The sequence below is a fragment of the Capra hircus genome, chromosome 3 (genome assembly GCF_001704415.2).
Source record: "Capra hircus breed San Clemente chromosome 3, ASM170441v1, whole genome shotgun sequence".
NCBI classification, from domain to species: domain Eukaryota; kingdom Metazoa; phylum Chordata; class Mammalia; order Artiodactyla; family Bovidae; genus Capra; species Capra hircus.
In genome coordinates, this window is record NC_030810.1 from 61,505,028 (window position 1) to 61,525,376 (window position 20,349).

At 40.9% G+C, this 20,349-nt stretch overlaps 1 protein-coding gene across 3 annotated transcripts; it reads left to right on the top strand.

Annotated features, from left to right (window-relative positions):
• DNASE2B (deoxyribonuclease 2 beta) lies at positions 396–18,528 on the top strand. 3 transcript variants are annotated; one of them, XM_013962655.2, is made up of 6 exons: positions 397–904; positions 5,282–5,459; positions 10,135–10,216; positions 12,714–12,875; positions 14,197–14,394; positions 17,911–18,518. In XM_013962655.2, exons 1-6 carry the CDS (start codon positions 792–794, stop codon positions 18,249–18,251), a joined length of 1,074 nt encoding a protein of 357 aa, XP_013818109.1. In that variant the 5' UTR covers positions 397–791; the 3' UTR covers positions 18,252–18,518. The 3 variants fall into 3 exon arrangements, with proteins under 3 accessions (XP_017901164.1, XP_013818109.1, XP_017901163.1); XM_018045674.1 differs by having other exon boundaries at positions 398–904; positions 12,780–12,875; positions 17,911–18,528; XM_018045675.1 differs by lacking the exon at positions 14,197–14,394 and having other exon boundaries at positions 396–904.

Genomic DNA, 20,349 nt, shown 5'->3' on the forward strand with positions numbered 1-20,349 from the left:
AACTAAGAGGTGAAGAGGATATGTAAACAGCTTTGCTAAAAGCAATTCTGAATTTGCCCTTTCTTTGAAGCAAGCCTTTGAAGTACTTTTTAGGAAATGTTTTCTTAAGATAGAGAGTATCACAAGTAATAGATCCTAATTATTATTAAGACATAAGATTTTGTCATTTCTGTTTAATGGGTGAACCACAAACATTTACTCTCACTCATAGAGAAACTCATAGAGGACTTCCCTGGTGGCTCAGATGGTAAAGCATCTGCCTACAATGTGGGAGACCTGGGTCGGGAAGATCTCCTGGAGAAGGAAATGGCACCCCACTCCAGTATTCTTGCCTGCCCATGGGGTCGCAGAGTCGGACATGACTGAGTGACTTTACTTTACTTTCTTTTCTTTTCATAGAGAAACAATCATAAGGGGAAAACACACGAAATAGATTTAATTCAACATCTGTTTATCAATACAGAGTTCTCCTGTCCACTGAACTTCCTATCACATGATGTTCACTCCAAAGAGTTACCTGTACATCCCTTTTTTCTCTCCAGGACTTTTTGATGACTTTGCAAACCAGTCAACAATTCAGCACAAAGGCATGAGGAGTCACGCTGGCATGTTGTGACTGAATCACACAATTACATAGGATGCGTCCCATTCTGAAAATGCCCAGACAGCAAATGGCAGAGGTAAATGGAATCAAACGTCAGAGCCAGCACAGTTTGAGGGAGACTTGAAACTCAGACTCCACCATCTAGGGGAAAGTTTCCTGCTGTGCCATGGACTGAAGGTGACAGAAAATGACAGCAAGACTTCTAGGAACACCACTGACTGTGCTCTTCCTTGGTCTCTTTGGAATCCTGGAGGCAACAAAAATATCATGCAGAAATGAAGAAGGAGAAGCTGTGGATTGGTAAGTAAATGAAATGTAAGGCTTCATGCCTGCCAGTGGAAAGCCAAACTACTGGTGGTTACCTGGTTCACTGTGTGTTCTGAAGGAGACCTCTGCTCCACCTCTCCCCATAAAAGGAAAGGAAGTGAAAGCGTGTAAATGGGCCGTGTATCCAGGTAGGGATAGGCTCTGAATGAGGGAGTTTTCCCTTGAGGAGCTGAGCAGTGCCTTGTGGGCCTGATTCATGCTTTCAGCAGGGCAAAGCTGGTGGCCGCAGAGGTGTGGGAGACCTGACAGCTTCTCTCATTTGGCAAGTTCTTTCAATTGCTTTGTGATTTTCCTAACAGAACCAGCATCCTTTTAAGTTGACTTTTTCCTGATAGTGGAGCATATACTTATGTGAAGGAGAAAGAGGGCTTGATGGTACACAGCACTGTTTGGTTAAGAGTGGGTGGGAGGCCACTGATCTCCTGAAGTGTCAAAGTGGTGAAACACAGCTTTGCATTACAGTCATGGATTCTCCAAAAGCTCTGATCACTTCTTCACTCTTTAATTAGGGTATTTTGCCTTTATGGTTGGCATCAAGCTTTGTGTAAAGTTGAGGCTAGAGGACACAGATACACTCAATCACCCTCTCACCAGACAGTTACTGAGCACACACCAGTCCTGTGCTAAGTTTTGAAAATATAAATATGAATAAGGCATAGTTCTTACCCTTGAGGAGCTCATAGTTCTATGGTAAGGGCATAGATGGGGCATTAGAGAGGATGGAGCCCAAAAGACTTCTCTGGGAGACATTTGGAGAATAATTTTGAGTTGGTTAGAAAGACAAAGGAGATGTCAGGGCATCTCAGGCCAGTGGAGAAGCACTGAGGAGGTCCAGAGGCAATAAACAATGGGGAGAGTCTGGAAGCAGTTGAGTAATGTTTGTGCTTCAGGAGAACATGGGGAAATGGCAAGAGGGGAACTTAGAGAGATAAGTGAGGGCAAGGTCATGAAGGGCTTTATGGGATAAACTGCCGAGTCTGAACTTGACCTTGAAAGGGAACTACTGAGGGACGTCAAGTAGGGACTTGAAAAAGTCAGATTTGTATTTTAGAAAGCCGACTGGCAGTACTGTGAAGGCCAGTTAGCCAGGAACCAGTGCAGAGTCATAGAGACCAGCGAGACTTCTGTAGCATAATTGGTGAGAAAAGTATCCAGACAATGTCTGGATACTCAAGTTAAAGAAGTAGAAGTAAAGCAGAAGAGCATCTGAGAAAACTTAGTAATGGATGGGCAGAGAGTAGTAGGAGAGAGGAAGATGTTAAGAAAGACTTACAGGTTGCTAGCTTCTGTGACTGTGTGAATGTGTCCCCTAAGAGTAGGGAATGAATAGATTTGTTGCACAATATCTTGAACTTGGTTTCAAAAACATGGAGTTGGTCTCTGAACCATCTTTGCATTTGGGTTTATCTAGACCTCAGCAAGGCTATGGTTTTTCCACTTGTCATGTATGGATGTGAGAGTTGGACTGTGAAGAAAGCTGAGCGCTGAAGAATTGATGCTTTTGAACTGTGGTGTTGGAGAAGACTCTTGAGAGTCCCTTGGTCTGCAAGGAGATCCAACCAGTCCATTCTGAAGGAGATCAGCCCTGGGATTTCTTTGGAAGGATGGATGCTAAAGCTGAAACTCCAATACTTTGGCCACCTCATGCGAAGAGTTGACTCATTGGAAAAGACTCTGACGCTGGGAGGGATTGTGGGCAGGAGGAGAAGGGGACGACAGAGGATGAGATGGCTAGATGGCATCACCGACTCGATGGATGTGAGTTTGAGTGAACTCCAGGAGTTGGTGATGGACAAGGAGGCCTGGCGTGCTGCAATTCATGGGGTCGCAAAGAGTCGGACACAACTGAGTGACTGAAACGAACTGAACTGAACTGAACTGAGACCTCAGCACAGAGATCTGGGCTAGAAATAGATTCAAGAATCTTCAGATTATACCTGGAGATGGTCACCCAGGAATATTGTTTATAAAAGCACTAGTCCTTAACTGGTGTGCCATGATAGTTCACAAACCTTTCATGGGTGGGCCATCAAATTGTGATCAACACAAAAAATTTATTTTTGCCGCAACTGAATGGACATATCATTTAGCAGTATCTGTCAGAGAGAATGCTGAACGGAGCACACAGGGAGGCACAGTCTTGAGTCTACAACTTGCTGTGAGAGTTAAAGGCCAGAGGAACATAAGGTCAGCACCAAAGAATAATTTCATGTTTCCTGCCACATGTGAGGACCTGGCCCTGAGAGGCAGAAAGCCTGGATAGGGCAGGAAAGAGCATAAATAGAAGCATAAGACTGATGAGAACCCAATGAAAAGTGAAGATTTTCTGGGTAAAGTGAGATGCTGTTACTGGTAATAGTGAATGCATTACACTGTTTGGTTCAGTGTGAGTATTTGAGGGTTAAATGTGTGTTCATGCTATTAAAAGGTATTTGGCTAGATAAAGTCAACTTCACCTTTCAGGTTCTTTCGACAATGTCTGTAGACATTTTTGATTGGCACGACCAGGGGAATGTGCACTACTGACAGGTAGAAGCCAGGGATACTACAATTCATAGGACAGCCCCCCCAGAACAAAGAACAATGAGCCCCAAAACGTGAATAGAGCACACTGAGAAACCCTGGGCCAGATGATTCAAGAATGTCTGAATACCATGCAGGTCCAACCACCTCTCCATCCTGTGAGACAACCAAAGGAAACATACAAACAGGAGACGATAGTAAAGAAAGCAAGGCACTTCCTTAATTGGTTGGTCTTGGCCCTGAATCCTCAATGCAGAGTATGCCGATACACTGAGCTGAAGAACGTGGCTCAGGCCAGAGGCTCAAAACAGCCTGCACTGACTCTGATGCCCAAACCCAAATCTCAGATTCAGCCAGCCAGCTGCAAAGAGATGTGCGTGCCAAGCCCTTCAGGCAGCAGGGACACATCTAAGACTTCTCTAGTCCAGGCCCGGGCCTTGGCATTCTTACCAACTGTGGAAAGAATAGGACAGCCATTCTCAATGTATGTGGGCTTTCACCACAGGGATCTCACACACCAGGCCAGTAAATGTTTTCAGAACACGCACAGTCAGATTTGTATTTCCTTCTCTGGGAAGGAGCAACAGTAAGGGTGGAATATAAGAGGTAGAAAGCTTGAGCAAATCCCTCTCCTCAAACTTCAAGACCTTCTGTGAAATATAGGTGAAATGATTAGTGCTTGACAGTGGCTACCATCAAGAAAATAGTCAGTCCAGCCCTCAGAATGGGAGAAAATAACTGCAAACAAAGCAACTGACAAAGAAATTAATCTCCAAAATATATAAGCAGCTCATACAGCTGAATATCAGGAAAACAACCCAATCAAAAGATGGGCAAAATACTTAGACACTTCTCCAAATAAGACATAAACATATGAAAAAGATGCTCAACATCACTCATTATTAGAGAAGCGAAAATCAAAACTACTATGAGATATCACCTTACACTAATCAGAATGGCCATCATCAAAAAATCTACAAACAATAAATGCTGAAGAGGCTATGGAAAAAAGGGAACCCTCCTGCACTATTGGTGGGAATGTAAACTGATACAGCCATTATGGAGAACATTATGGAGAGTCCTTAAAAAGCTAGGAATAAATTCACCATATGATCCCACAATCCCACTATTGGGCGTATACCCTGAGAAAACCACAATTCAAAAAGACACATTTACCCCGATGTTCATTGCAGCACTATTTACAACAGCCAGGACATGGAAGCAATAGATGCCCATTGACAGATGAATGGATAAAGAAGATGTGGTATGCATATGCAATGGAATATTTCTCAATCATAACAAGGAACAAACTTGAGTCATTTGTAGCGAGGTGGATGAACCTACAGCCTGTTATACAGAGTGAAGTAAGTCAGAAAAAGAAAAATATATCAAGGCACATATGTGGAATCTAGGAAAATGGTACTGATGGACCTATTTGCAGGGAAGGAATGGAGACATAGATATAGAGAACAGACTTGTGAACACAGCAGGGGAAGGAGAGGGCGTGATGAATTGAGAAAGTAGCATTGACATATATACACTACCATGTGTAAGACAGAGAGCTACTGGGGAGCAGCCGTATAACACAGGGAGCCCAGCCTGGCGCTCTGTGATGACCTAGAGGGACGGGATAGCAGAAGGGGAGGGGAGCTCAAGAGGAAGGCGTGATGAATGTATGTGTGCGTACACACACACTCATGCCTGATTCACATTGTTGTATGGCAGAAATCAATACAACGTTGTAAAGCAATTTTCCTCCAAATAAATAAATTATTTTTTTTAATGTAACAGTAAATGTTAGTAATTCATAATTATTTCCTTTGTTAGGTTTACCTTTTATAAGTTGCCCAAAAAGCAAAACGAGGAAAGCAGAGAGACTGGGTTAGAGTACCTGTACCTAGACTCTACAACCAGAAGCTGGAGTAGGAGTAAGCAACTGATGAATGCCTCCACGAGTGTTTTGGGAAGGACATTACAACAACTGTATGAAGCATCTGCCTCTGAGGTATGTTATAGTTAATCATTCATTTGAATCACATAAAATGCATTATACAGACTCCAAAGTTTCCAAAAAGTTATAATTGCTCACATACCCAACCCCCAATCCTAGCAACTGGAAGTAAGTTAACTCAGAATCTCAATCAACCTAACCAAGACCTTAGGGGATATGTCAACAGACTCTACAGCAATGCCAAATTGTTGATACATTTAGCATTATGTCCAATGGCATCACTGAACTAATTACATATTGAAATCTTTTGGCTGCCAAACTCTGCCAGTTTTCTCAGTACTAGCTATCTTAGCCCTTTAAAGGGAACTAGAGAGAAAAGCGCTTTCCTATTACAATGCAGTATAGATCTATTGTCAATATGCCATGAGTTATGGGTTCTTCATGCCATAGTGTGATGAGTTTGATGGGAAAAGTAAAGGGTTCCACTTGGTCTTCCTTTTAATTAATCACTTTCAAAATAGTAGGTTAAGAGCTAGGACTGGGTTCGATCTGTACCTAGGTTACTAGGTTAAGAACTAGTTCAAGGCCCTGGAACTAACTTGCCTGTATGGAGATTAAGTCTGCTATCTGGACTTCATCAGGCTTTCCCGATGGCTCAGTGGTAAAGAATCAGCCTGCAAATGCAGGAGATGCAGGAGTCGTGGGTTTGAACCCTGGACTGGGAAGATCCCCTGGAGGAGGAAATGGCAACCCACTCCAGCATGCTTGCCTGAAAAATTCCATGGACAGAGGAGTCTGGCAGGCTACAGTCCAAAGTGTCACAAAGAGTAAGACATGACTGAGTGACTGAGCACACACACTGGACTTCATCAGGCAATGAACAAACCAGCCAAAGGGACACGGGTAAATTGGCTTAGTGCCTCTGCGCAGTCTCCCAACATCCAGGCAACATCTGCTATTCAGTGACAAGATACTGTTTTTCAACCAGAGATGACAAGTAAATCAAACAATAATTAATATCCAGTTACACTCATCTACGGGCTTTCCTTGTGGCTCAGCTGGTTAAGAATCCCCCTGCAATGCAGGAGACCTGGGTTCGATCCCTGATTTGGGAAGATCCCCTGGAAAAGGGAAAGGCTACCCACTCCAGTATTCTGGCCTAGAGAATTTCATGGACTGTATAGTTCATGGGGTCAAAAAGAGTCAGACATGGCTAGGTGACTTTCACTTAACTTCACTTCACTTCATATTCATCTATGCATTTCCTAACAATTTGTTGAGAAGTAAAAATGTGAAATAACTCAACACTTAACAATGTGCTGGGCTTTACATATGTCAACTAATTTAATTCCCACAACAATTCTGAGTTAGACTGTAGCACTACTGAAAGTGTTAGTCGCATAGTCATGTCCAACTCCATGCGGACCCATGGACTGTAGCCCACCAGGCTCTTCTGTCCATGGGATTATCCAGGCAAGCGTACAACAGTGGGTTGCCATTCCCTTCACAAGGGGATCTTCCCGGCCCAGGGATTGAACCTGTCTCCTGCACTGCAGGCAGATTCTTTACCATCTGAGATGCAGTAGTGCACAGGTCTATTTAAACATTTACTTGAAATGTGTGGAGAGCTGTCTCTGTGTGTGCAAATATTTCACTGTATTCACCTGTCATTAACACCAGCCTTCAGAGTCAAGTTACCAAGTCAAAACTTACTTGTAAGCTATTTGAATACGTGTGATGTTCCAAACACTGTCCTAGAGACTTTTAGAAATTCTTCAGCAACAAGCCTGTTTTGAATTAATAAAATATTATGTAAAATCAAAACTACCTGCAGCTGCTTCTGCTTTCCAAGGTTGGCAGTGGGAAAACCTAGAGTATAACCCATCAATGAAAAAATAACCATATTCTTCCCCTCCCCACTTCACACTGCCCAAGAAGAGGAAGGAAAGAGTAACACTGCAAAGCCTCTGTCATTTATCTTGGTTGGGGAGGATGGCTCTTAGTTTGACAAACTATAATAATGATCTTTGGAAGTACAAAGTTTGTCCCAGAGCCTAGAAGGGCAGGAGAGCTAAACTGCTCTGCAAAAAAAAAAAAAAAAAAGCAGATGAAAGCTAGGAATTCAAAAGTAGATAAAACATGGAGGGAGACTGAGGCAGGTCAGCTTGGTAATGTAAAACCATTCAATGTTTCATAGCTTCAGTAAACCCTGCTCACACAGAATGCCATGAGTGGTGGATTCTGGAAGAAAATGACAGTAGAGGGGCTGATTGCCATGTTTGATTAGCATAGAGCCAAAAAAAGAATAACAATAATAGCGGGTGATATTCAGATAAGACTGAACGTTCTTTGGAAGTTGAACATACGTGCCAGAAGTGACCATGAAGATACAACTTTCCCGTCTTCTGACCCAGAACTGAACTTCTAACAGAAAGCAGAAAGCAATATCAGACTAACTGGTTTTAAATCTCAGATGTCAAGTTAAGATAATATCTGGGGTTATGTTGGGAAATACTTCCCTTCTTCTACTTTTGTGTCAATAAATGAGAACCTTCCATATACCTTGACAATAACACTTAGACCATATCACAGTTGCCTATATTTGCCTGACTATATTCCCAGCTAGACTGGGGACCGTAACCTTCTTGTTCAACATCCAGTAGTCAAATAAGTCAAATCCAGCTAAGAGTTAAAGAAATAGAGATGTCCAAAGGCACAGGAATAGGTCTGCCTATTCTTTCTTTTTATTTTTATTTTATATTGGAGCACAGTTGATTAGCAATGTTGTGTGAGTTTCAGGTGCACAGTAAAGTGATTCAGTTATATACACACGTGTCTATTCTTTTTCAAATTATTTTCCCATTTAGTTTATTACAGAATACTGAGCAGAATTCCCCGTGCTATACAGCAGGTCTTTGTTGGTTATCTATTTTAAATATAGCAGTGTGTACATGTCAGTCCCAAACTCCTAATCTATCCCTCCTCCCCATCTTTCCCCCCTACCCCGGTACCATAAATTTATTCTCTTAGTCTGTGAGTCTGTTTTGTAAAAAAGCTCCTTTGCATCGTTTTTTAAGATGCTGCATATAAATGATATCATATGATATTTGTCTTTCTGTCTGACTTACTTCACTTAGTATGATAATCTCCGGGCCCTATTGTTAGTTCATGATTTTTCCTCTTTGTAAGAGGGCCTCTCTTCACTAGAGTTACATCCCATTTAATCTTAGCTGATTGTCCTAGTTAGAATGATAAACTTCATCTATTGGAGAATTATGTTCCTCATCAAATCTTCCCAGACGCCCTCCACATTGTACCCTAAAGGCACACAATGGCCTTGTTACCACATTCAACACAGGCTCATAGAATAACTGTCAGAGTTCTCCAGTGGAGAATATGAATGCCAACTGTAGCTATGGTCAATTATGGAAAATGCAGGTAAGAAAACAACTTATTTCCCCGAATATCCCTAAACATAGTAGCCAAAAATGCTATACAGACTACCTTATGCCTTTAAAAAAAAAATGGTTTTAGATGAAATCAAATAATGAAGCAACTGTAAGAGACTCTTATTTTTTTCTCAGAGAAAAACAAAAACCTTTTTTACAGAGATGGGTTGTCCTTTCCTGCTTTTAATTATTAATATATTGCTGAGACTTTGTACTATTGACATTACTGGCTTCATTTAAAGTCACTGCTTCTGTATACTATCATGTAAGAAACGAATCGCCAGTCTATGTCCAATGCAGGATACAGCATGCTTGGGGCTGGTGCACAGGGATGACCCAGAGAGATGTTATGGGGAGGGAGGTGGGAGGGGGGGTTCTTGTTTGGGAATGCATGTACACCCGTGGTGGATTCATGTTAATGTATGGCAAAACCAATACAGTATTGTAAAGTAAAATAAAGTAAAAATAAAAATTTTTAAAGAAAAGTCACTGCTTCGTGATACAATTGAAATGGAATGACACTGAACAAATAGAAGCAAGTTTCCAAAACATGACAAAAAGACACTATCAAAGTAATAGCTTCATTTTGACTCAGATTTGGCAAACTGTCTGGAGAATTTACTAGCATTTTGCCTTACCAGAGGAAATCCAATATCACACATTCAATTACACCACATTTTTTAAGCAGGGAAATGTCTAGTTGGAAAGGTGAAGTGACACGGAGAAATAGATTGCAGGAAAATCCTCCACTAACAAAGAGGTAGTAGAAGCAGAGAATGAGGAATTCTGATTAAACAGGAAGCTATGACCAAGTGGTGAAGCACAAAGTAGGCAGAGGAAATCAAACCCTGACAGCCATTTCTGCGCTGTGTCTATAATATCAATGGAAAAAGCCCAGACGGAATCCTTGGCTGGTTGTTCCTACTTCATTTCCTGAACAAATATTTAAGGACTCCTTTATTATACACTGGTTGCTTCGTCAGAAACATGAGTCCAAAACAACTGGGAGAAATAAGAATATTGCCCTCACACACACATCACAGAGCACAGGGCTCCTGTCACACAAGTTGCGAAGTTGAGGATGGACTTCTTGTCTCCTGCCTTGCATGTCACAGAATTCAGATTGATGGGAAATCTGCCTATTAGGGGAATGGATGATTTCTCATGTGTATTAATGAAAGTTCTGTATTGTAGGCTGGGTAGCTGGTAGAAATGTTGTCAGCGAAAAATGTTTATGAGTGAAAGACTTATGCCATTATAACCTTAAAATATTCCTGCAGAATAACAGCACAGCCTATCTAATATACAATGATGGAGTTCCTAAATCCGTGAATTACAGCAGAAAGTATGGACACACCAAAGGTATGACAAAGGCTCTTATTTCTCTTTCCTACTGGAAGTCAGCATTTTCTTAAAGCATCCTATCTTTGGTAGGTTTATATTCCACACTAAAAAGATAGCTTTTCTTTTTAATTGTCTGAGTTATCAAGATGAGTGATTCCTGTATCACAGTTTATAATGATATAATTTGACTTTGAAATATCCTTCACACGAATACCATTTTATTTCTCAACATTTTTAAAATATACTTTAAAGCAGAAATACAAGCATTTGACTACTGAAAATACTAGCCAGACTCTGTGTGTGTGTGTGTGTGTGTACATACATTTTAGTCAAACTTATAGAAGTATAATTTACATAGAATAAAATTCACTCTTCTTAGTCCCATTTAAAATACAGTAAACATTTTTGAAAAAGTATTTTAAAATAATTTTCATATTATAGTGAATTTGTTAATAATTATATATTATCATGATTTTATTATAGGGATTTTTATATTTTTCTATTTGTAAACTATGTATATAAGTATGTGTGTTGTTGAAGAAGTCAAAATGATAGTAAACAAAAAATTTGTAATGCTAATATTCATTAGCTAATTATACTTAATCTTGTTGTTTAGTCACTAAGTCATGTTTAACTCTTTTGTGACTCCATGGACTATATCCTACCAGGCTCCTGAAAAATGGGATTTTCCAGGCAAGAATACTGGAGTGGGTTGCCATTTTCTCCTCCAGGTGATTTTCCTGACCCAAGGATCAAACATGCTTCTCCCGCACTGCAGGCAGATTCTTTACCACTGAGTCACCTGGGAAGCCCCAGTTGCGTCTAATATTTTTTACTTTTTCTATAATATATATTTTGAAACATTTTTTATAAAACTTTTTTAGTGACTACTTCAAACTTTTTTCAACTTAATATACCATGAATAACTTCCCATGGCAGTAAGTATTTTTCAGAAGGTTCCCAAATCAAATGCCTTCTGGGTCAGGAAAATGATGTCAACAAGCCAAGGGGGCTGAATTGGCAGGTCACTAGAGAACTGGAGAGTATACACATGGTCTAAAGGAGCAGTTACCACTCAGCTTGCCTTATGGCAATGTGATTTTTTCCAGAGAAAATGAGGAGTTTGTGGAAAATCCGTTTTTAACTGTTGGCAATGAATTTGAAGTTTTAAAAATAATCTACAAGCATCATAACATGTATCTGCAGGTTAGACTTGGCCTGCGGGCTGCCAGTTTGCAACCTCTGATGAAGAATTTAATTTGTAATGGCTGTCAAATGCCATGAGCAACTTAGCTTTTGACTTAGCTAAGTTGCCCTCCTGATGGTCTTATTTGCACATCCTGCCACGTTCTGCAAACTCTTCTTTACCAACCTCTCACCACCATTGTCACTCCACTCTGTTAGTTGATACAAGGGCTCAGAAAGAAGATTGGAAATGGAGTGCAACCTGATGTCATATGGCAGAGTTCTCTGCCAACATGTGCACCAACATCCTGTGGCACTTGTACCAGAAAGTTAGGATTTCAGACAAACAGCATACTCATCTGGGCAGAAGAGAGACCCTGAGGTCATCCACCTCTGTGAGGCAACTGAACTTTGAACATTTTCCATCTCGACGCAGGCATTGATTCCACAGTCACCGAGACAGCAACAATGTGCTCCCTTAAAGTATGTTCTTTGAAAAAGAAATAACTGGCAGGCATTTGGTTTCTACTCTAACACTAAGGCAAGCATGACTTTTATGTCTGCGTGGTCATGTGCAAACCAGAAAGCCAAGTTAGCATACCCAAATTATCCTGATATATTTACAAACACAGAAATAGTCATAGGTGCTTGTTGGACAGAGTTCTTTGTGCCATGTCACAAGATGTTGAAAACCTTTCAGTTTTCTTCCTTTCTGGCTTTCATAGTGTCTGCTCCAGAGATCTTTACAAAATACAAGTAACTAGGATGCTTTAGAACATGGCTTCCTTCATCCCCACCCCCACCCCTTTTCTGCTTCCTTTTTTTCAAACTTGTGAAATTGGGTGACTTCTGCACATAAATGAGCATCAGTTTCTCACAACAAATTACTGCAAATACATTTTTTCATTTGATATTTTCTCTTTCAACTATGTTTTTCAGCTGGGTTTTGAAAATAGCTTAGCTGCTTAGCAGTAAAAACATTATCTGAAGCTTGCCAGGTGACTATATAGTCTATCGAGGTCAAACTCCAATTTAGCAAATTTGCATTCTGCCAAAACAAATTTTCCTTGTAGTTTCAACATGAAATGCCTCTTAACTCTTCACAGGGTGTCTGCGCTAGCTCCCTTTTGTGTCGGGTTACCATCAGTAATGGGGCAATGTGTACCTGAAATTGTTTTGAAATCTCTGAAAAAGAACATTATCCTTGTCATTATTAGCCTAAGGAAACATTAGCCTGAAGTTTAAAGGGCTTAAATGTTGTAGCTTTGAACTCTGTTTTTAAAGAAGGCTTGTTTTTCTAATTTATCTGTATTAACTGTATCTTTGGTAGGTGTACTTCTGTGGAACAGAGTTCAGGGGTTCTGGTTGATTCATTCCATTCCCCATTTTCCTCCAGTTCCTGAAGAAGGCTATGATTATCCACCCACAGGGAGACGAAATGGACAAGCTGGCATCTGTATAACTTTCAAGTACAACCAGTATGAAGCAATAGGTAACATTAGAGTGTTTTAAAAAAGACATAATATTTAAGAAGGGATTTGGAAATTATGAATAAATGTATTACTTCATTTGCTTCTCTATTCATAAACCCTGATACCTAGATTCCAATATTGGTTTTGCCATGATGAGATCTTGGGCAGGCTCACTTACTGAACCTTGGTTTCCTGGTCCAAGGAAGTCTTTGAACTTGATCAGAAGTGGTAGTTTCAAAAGTCTAAAGGGGCCAGGCAGGTGACAAAACTGGGTGGCACCAGTGGACATCGCATGGGCAGTGGGGAATTTGACAAAATGGGGTGTTAACTCTCCACTAGCTTTCCTCAAAAGCTGCAACTCCATTATGTTGTGGCTCCATGAGAATGAAGACCTACATCTCCATATTTTTCAGAGGAAGCAGAAATCTAGGGGAAGAGTAAAGTAGAAAAGAGAGAGAAAGAGAAATTGAGAGAGAAAGAGATCTTATGAGTTTCTAATATGGTCTCCACCTTATTTTTTAAATTGTGCAGACCTCATGTTGCTTACAGGCCACCAACGTGACACTTCTGAGCCTCAACCAAATGATTTTCCCTTAAGATCTCAAGCTCAAGTGGCCAAAAATACTTGGGCTTTAAAAATCCAAAGTGCAAATGAGGAGGAGAAGTAGTAACGGCATTTTACCAATAATTTTTTACTGAGGGAGCTGCTAAATAGTAAAGAGTGATTTGTTCTAATATAGGAGGTTTCAAATATGATTTTTTTTAATCAAATTTCCATCTGATGGAAAGGATCACTGAGCCTCTTACCCAAATTAAGCCCTGGTCTAGCTAGCTGAGCTCCTGCAAAGATTAGAGAGCTTAATAGCATAGAGACTGGGTGTTCACGGTGATAAATTGGTCATTCTTGGAGCTGGATGGTCAGTATATGGGTGTTTTCTACTTTTGCATGTTTACACATAGGATAAAAAACACATGGTCTCCAAGGCCAGCCTGCCTGGGCTTGAATATCAACTCCTTCAGTTACAAGTTTTATGGCTTTGGGCATAAATTCACCATTAATTTATCTATAAAATGAGGATTGTGATAAAATAATTTACCCAATAATAAGGTAATATTCTTATGATTAAATTAGTAAACCCATGTAATAAAAAGTAGGGAGTGCTCAATAGGTGTCAACTATTTTAATCAAAAGTTTGAAGGCTACTGGCTTAAAGAAGGAAATACTTTCATTTATGTGTTTTGTTCTGTTCAGTTTTTTAATTCACAACAAGATCTAAAATACCAACAAGCTTTTCCATTTGTATCTTAACTCTCAACTTTTCTTTACTGTTTGCGGTTCAGACTCTCAGCTCTTGGTCTACAACCCAAACATTTACAGCTGCTCCATCCCTGTAACCTTTCACATGGAGCTCATCCACATGCCCCAGCTGTGTGCTGGATCCAGCTCCTCAGAGATCCCAGGCCGGCACCTGGCCACACTTCAGTCAGCCCAGGGACAAAAATTCCTCCATTTTGCCAAGTCTGATTCTTTTCTTGACGGTAAGAAAGACCATCATCAAAACGATATGTTGTAACAGTGCTGTTGGACTCACTTTGGATTGCAAAGAGCAAATATACTGATTATTTAAGGGTGTAGAAATAGAAAAGGAGGGAAGACAAAAAAAGGAAAGGGAAAAGGGACATCAACGATCAATTCAAACAATAGCCATTTGAATAGAAGGATTGCTGATCCATCCAAAATAAGTATATCACAACCATCTAGCCGCTGCCGCTGCTGCTGCTAAGTCACTTCAGTCGTGTCCGACTCTGTGCGACCTCATAGATGGCAGCCCGCCAGGCTCCCCCATCCCTGGGATTCTCCAGGCAAGAACACTAGCTAGAGGCCAGTAAAAACTCAGTCTCCAGCCTCAGTTAGGCACAGAATCAAGCTTTCTTCCTTTTCTTTCACTCCCTAGGCAATTATTTTAAGCCTTCCTTACCCTCAAGTCCTTTACCTTTCCCGGTCTCTTCACTCATCTTCACTTTTTCCTTCACAGAGCGAATTGAGGGAGAAACCACTCCAAGTGCACTCTCCACCCTCAACAATCACGTCTACTTTCATTCCTTTTTACCAGGTTCCTCCCTTCCCAACAGAAGCAGTGCCCCCCTGTGCCCTAGAAATTATCCTGGCTCAGAATACACGGATTCTTACAGTCAATCTGTTTTCCCTCTTGTATTTTAGCCTACCTATTCCACGAGCCCCAAACATTCCTAAAAAAATCCTCCCTCAATTCTAGATTCCCTATATCTCTGTTTTTTTTTCTTTTCTTTTCTTCTAAATTTATTTTGAGAAAACTCTTCAGGGTCTTTACTTGCTCACTGCTCCCTGACTACAGTCTTGCTTCTCTGTATCTATCCCCAGTCACCCATGACAGCATTAATTGACCTCAGTCTTCCTTCCTTGCTTCCTTCCTTTAATAGTGAATAAATTTATTGAATACCTACTACTTGTCAAGCCCTGAGGTAGGCATGAGAGATCCCCAAATTAACAGGACAGAAGTAGCTTCTGCAGGATTTGGCACAGTTGGAACAGTTTCCTTTCTGAAACTTTCCCCTCCCTGAGTCCTGGCAGTATACAGTCTTCTGGTCTTCCTCCTGCTTTTAAGTCTCTTCTGCCATGTCCTCTTCCTCTGCATACTCCTTCTGTGACTAGGCTGCCCTGTGGTCCTCTACTCATCCTTATCTCATCTACAATGCACTTGAGGCAATTCCAGCTAGCCCTTGAGAGATTCCCCAATCTAGATCTTCATCCAAGGCCTGTGTTCTAAACAGATGTATCCAACAGTGAGTGGCAGAGCCACATAAAATTCAACATGTCAAACTCATCATTATCCCTCACATGTTACCCCTTTTCTCATATTTTGCATAGTCACCTGGAAACTCTCAATCCCTCTTTTTTCTCGCTGCCCCCCCATATCAAATCATCAAATACAGTCAGTTCCAGGTCCTTAATAACTCTCACTTTTTCTCTTTGTCATGGCCATAGTCTACACTTGTGCTTGGTATCACAGTTATTATGACAACCTCGTGTTTTTCCTCTCTCCAGTCCAATGCAGTCTTCTCAATTCATCCTGCACATTGTTTCTCAGTTGATATTTATGATCATAAATCAGTTTCTATTAATTCCCCCACTCAGTTCAGTTCAATTCAGTTGTTCAGTAGTGTCCAGCTCTTTGCGGCTCCATGAACTGCAGCACGCCAGGCCTCCCTGTCCATCACCAACTCCCGGAGTTCACCTAAACCCATGTCCATTGTGTCGGTGATGCCATCCAGCCATCTCATCCTCTGTCATCCCCTTCTCCTCCTGCCCTCAATTTTTCCCAGCATCAGGGTCTTTTCAAATGAGTCACCTCTTCACATCAGGTGGCCAAAGTATTGGAGCTTCAGCTTCAACATCAGTCCCTCCAATGAACACGCAGGACTGATCTCCTTTAGGATGGACTGGTTGGATCTCCTTGCAGTCCAAGGGACTCTCAAAATTCTTCTCCAACACCACAGTTCAAAAGCATCCATTCTTCGGTGCTCAGCTTTCTTCACAGTCCAACTCTCACATCCATACATGACCACTGGAAAAACCATAGCCTTGACTAGATGGACCTTTGTTGGCAAAGTAATGTCTCTGCTTTTTAATATGCTGTCTAGGTTGGTCATAACTTTCCTTCCAAGGAGTAAGCGTCTTTTAATTTCATGGCTGCAGTCACCATCTGCAGTGATTTTGGGGCCCATAAAAATAAAGTCAGACACTGTTTCCACTATTTCCCCACCTGTTTGCCATGAAGTGATGGGATCGGATGCCATGATCTTCGTTTTCTGAATGCTGAGCTTTAAGCCAACTTTTTCACTCTCCTCTTTCACTTTCATCAAGAGGCTCTTTAGTTCTTCTTCATTTGCGGCCATAAAGGTGGTGTCATCTGCAATATCTGAGGTTATTGATATTTCTCCCAGCAATCTTGATTCCAGATTGTGCTTCTTCCAGCCCAGCATTTCTCATGATGTACTCTGCATAGAAGTTATATAAGCAGGGTGACAATATACAGCCTTGACGAACTCCTTTTCCTATTTGGAACCAGACTGTTGTTCCATGTCCAGTTCTAACTGTTGCTTCCTGACCTGCATACAGGTTTCTCAAGAGGCAGGTCAGGTGGTCTGGTAGTCCCATCTCTTTCAGAATTTTCCACAGTTTATTGTGATCCCCCACTAACACTCCTTAAAAAATTCTCTTTTGAGGACTTCCCTGGTGATACAGTGGATAAGAATCTGCCTGCCAATGTAAGGGACAGGGGTTCAGTCCCTGGCCTAGGAAGATTCTACCTGCCTCAGAGCAACTAAGCCCCTGCACCACAACTACTGAGCCCTCACTCTAGAGCCCATGAGCCACAACTACTGAAGCCTGCATGCCCAGGAGCCAGCAAGCTGCAACTACTGAGCCATGTGCTCCAACTACTGAAGCCCATGAGCCTAGAGCCTGGGCTCCACAACAAAAACCACTGAATGAGAAGCCCCGTGCACTCCAACTAGAGAGTAACCCCTGTTCTCCACAGTTAGAGAAAGCCCGCATGCAGCAATGAAGATCCAGAGCAACGGAAATAAAATTAACTAATTTAGAATAAATAAATAAAATACAGTATTAAAAAATTTCACATTGATTTCAGGAAAATTCATATACTCTGGCCTGGTTTATAAAGATTTCTAGATGCTGGCCTCTGATTACTTCTCTAGCCTCAGTCTTTCCAAAGGCCTTTTCAGGACAAAAACATATATTGCTCCCTTGTTTGTGCAGAACAGAAGACATTTTCAGCACCAATATCATCTTAGTAATAATGATAATAACTTGTTTTCATATCATTTTAGCATTTACAAAATGTTCTCCCATCCACTCTTTCAGTCATGTTGTTTTTAATATGCTTGTGACATCCACATATCAGGCATGAGTGATGATTCTCTTCCTGAGGATATTTTTAGGATTTATCTAAGAATAAATATTAACCTCACTATTTTTCTCTTTATAAACTCTAGACATCTTTGCAGCCTGGATGGCTCAACAGTTGAAGACACACTTGCTAACAGAAACCTGGCAGCGAAAGAGACAAGGGCTTCCTTCAAACTGCTCCCTTCCTCACCATGTCTACAATATCAAAGCAATTAAGATATCTAGACACTCTTATTTCAGCTCTTATCAGGATCATGCCAAATGGTGTATTTCCCGCAAGGGCACCAAAAATCGCTGGACATGTATTGGAGACCTAAATCGGAGTCCATACCAAGCTTTCAGAAGTGGTGGATTCATCTGTACCCAGAATCAGCACATTTACCGAGCATTTCAAGGATTAGTTTTATATTATGAGAACTGTAACTAAACTTGGTGAAAGGACATATGTGCTATCATTTTCAACACTGATAAGGGGTCTTCTACTGGGTTCACTCTTTATATATTAAAAGCCTGTGAATTTACTTATTGTCCATCATCATCTTAGTCATTCAGTCATGTCCAGCTCTTTGAGACGTCATGGACTGTAGCCCACCAGGCTCATTTGTCCATTGGATTTTTTCAGGCAAGAATACTGGAATGGGTTGCCATTTCCTTCTTCAGTACTTATGATCCACGTATCATCAAATAAAATGCTTTTCTCCCATGGCTACTGTGTTTCTTCCAAATAGTGGCAATTTATCTATTTTCATTTATATGCCATAAACATTATATATATATATACACATATATATAATTAATAAAATATGTATTTATTATATATATATATATATATATATATAATGAAAGGAGTGTAAGGAAAAAGTTTTGTTCCAGATTAGTCAGCTCTCAATTGTCCATGGAGTGACTGGCCATCTCCTAGAGTAATTTCATCTTCACAAAGAATTCCTTGACTCTCCTCCTCGCCCCTTTTTGAAGAAGAGACATTTCTATCTCTCTGTACATCAAACTACTTAGTCATTTTCCTCCTAAAGTTCTTTTCAGTGGTTTATGGTTAAGCCTAATTGGTCATTCTTGAACTAGTATGTGTTAGTTGCTCAGTCATGTCCAACTCTTTGTGACCCCATGGACTGTAGCCTTCCAGTCTCCTCAGTCCATGGAATTCTCCAGGCAAGAATACCAGAGTAGGTTGCCATTCTCTTCTCTAGGGGATCTTCCCAACCCAGGGATTGAACCCAGGTGTCCTGCATTACAGGCAGATTCTATACCATCTGAGCTACCAGGGAAGCCCATTAATTGTATGATCTTGGGACATTCAGTTGGTTTTCTTCTGTATGGTATGCTCAAGTACCTAGCACAGAGCCTGGTGCAGCTAACACTTAAAAATACAGGTGGAATTTGAATGTGAATCACCCTGCAGTGAAAAAAGACAAAAGGAAGTTTAGAAATTATTCCTATTTTTCAAAAAGAAAAAATTGTCAGATTAAGAGGAAGAAATAAAACAACCCACCAACTTGGGGGAAATAATGAAGTGGAACATAAACTAGAATTAAATCTAGTAATCTTAATTCCAGTGTGTTTCATTTTCTGGAATTCTTATCACTAAATATAACTGTTATATAAATGAATAATAAATAATATATTTGTATTAGGTATTCACTGTTTAATAATATTTGGAACATGGTTCCTAATAAGCTTAAACCTAACAAAAGTAATCATAAGAATAACTAAAGCTAGCACTTATTGCAGAGAAGGAGATGGCACCCCACTCCAGTACTCTTGCCTGAAAAATCCCATGGACAGAGGAGCCTGATGGGCTGCAGTCCATGGGGTCACTAAGAGTCAGACACGACTGAGTGACTTCACTTTCATGCATTGGAGAAGGAAATCACAACCCAGTTTAGTGTTCTTGCCTGGAGAATCCCGGGGACAGGGGAGCCTGGTGGGCTGCCGTCTATGGGGCCGCGCAGAGTCAGACACGACTAAAGCGACTTAGCAGCAGCAGCAGCAGCACTTATTGAGCATGTTGTTGTTGTATTCAGCCATTCAGTTATGTCTGACTCTTTGCAACCCCATGGACTGCAGCATGCTAGGCTTCCCTGTCCTTCACTATCTCCCAGAATTTGCTCAAACTCATGTTCATTGAGTCGTGATGCCATCCAGCCATCTTGTCCTCTGTCATCCCCTTCTTCTCCTTCCCTCAATTTTTCCCAGCATCAGGGTTTTTTCCAGTAAGTCAGATCTTCACATCAGGTAGCCAAAGTACTGGAGGTTTAGCTTCAGCCTTAGTCCTTCCAATGAATATTCAGGGTTAATTTCCTTTAGGGTTGACTGGTTGGATCTCCTTACTGTCCCAGGGACTGCATCTACTATGCAGTAAACAGCCAACCCACTTTTTCTTATTTGATCTTTATAACTATGCTATGCTTTAGGAACGATTATAATCCGTACTTTACTGACAAGGAAAGTGAGTCCTACAGAATTTTAGTAGCTTTTCCAGTATCGCAGAGGTCCAGCTGACCTCTAAG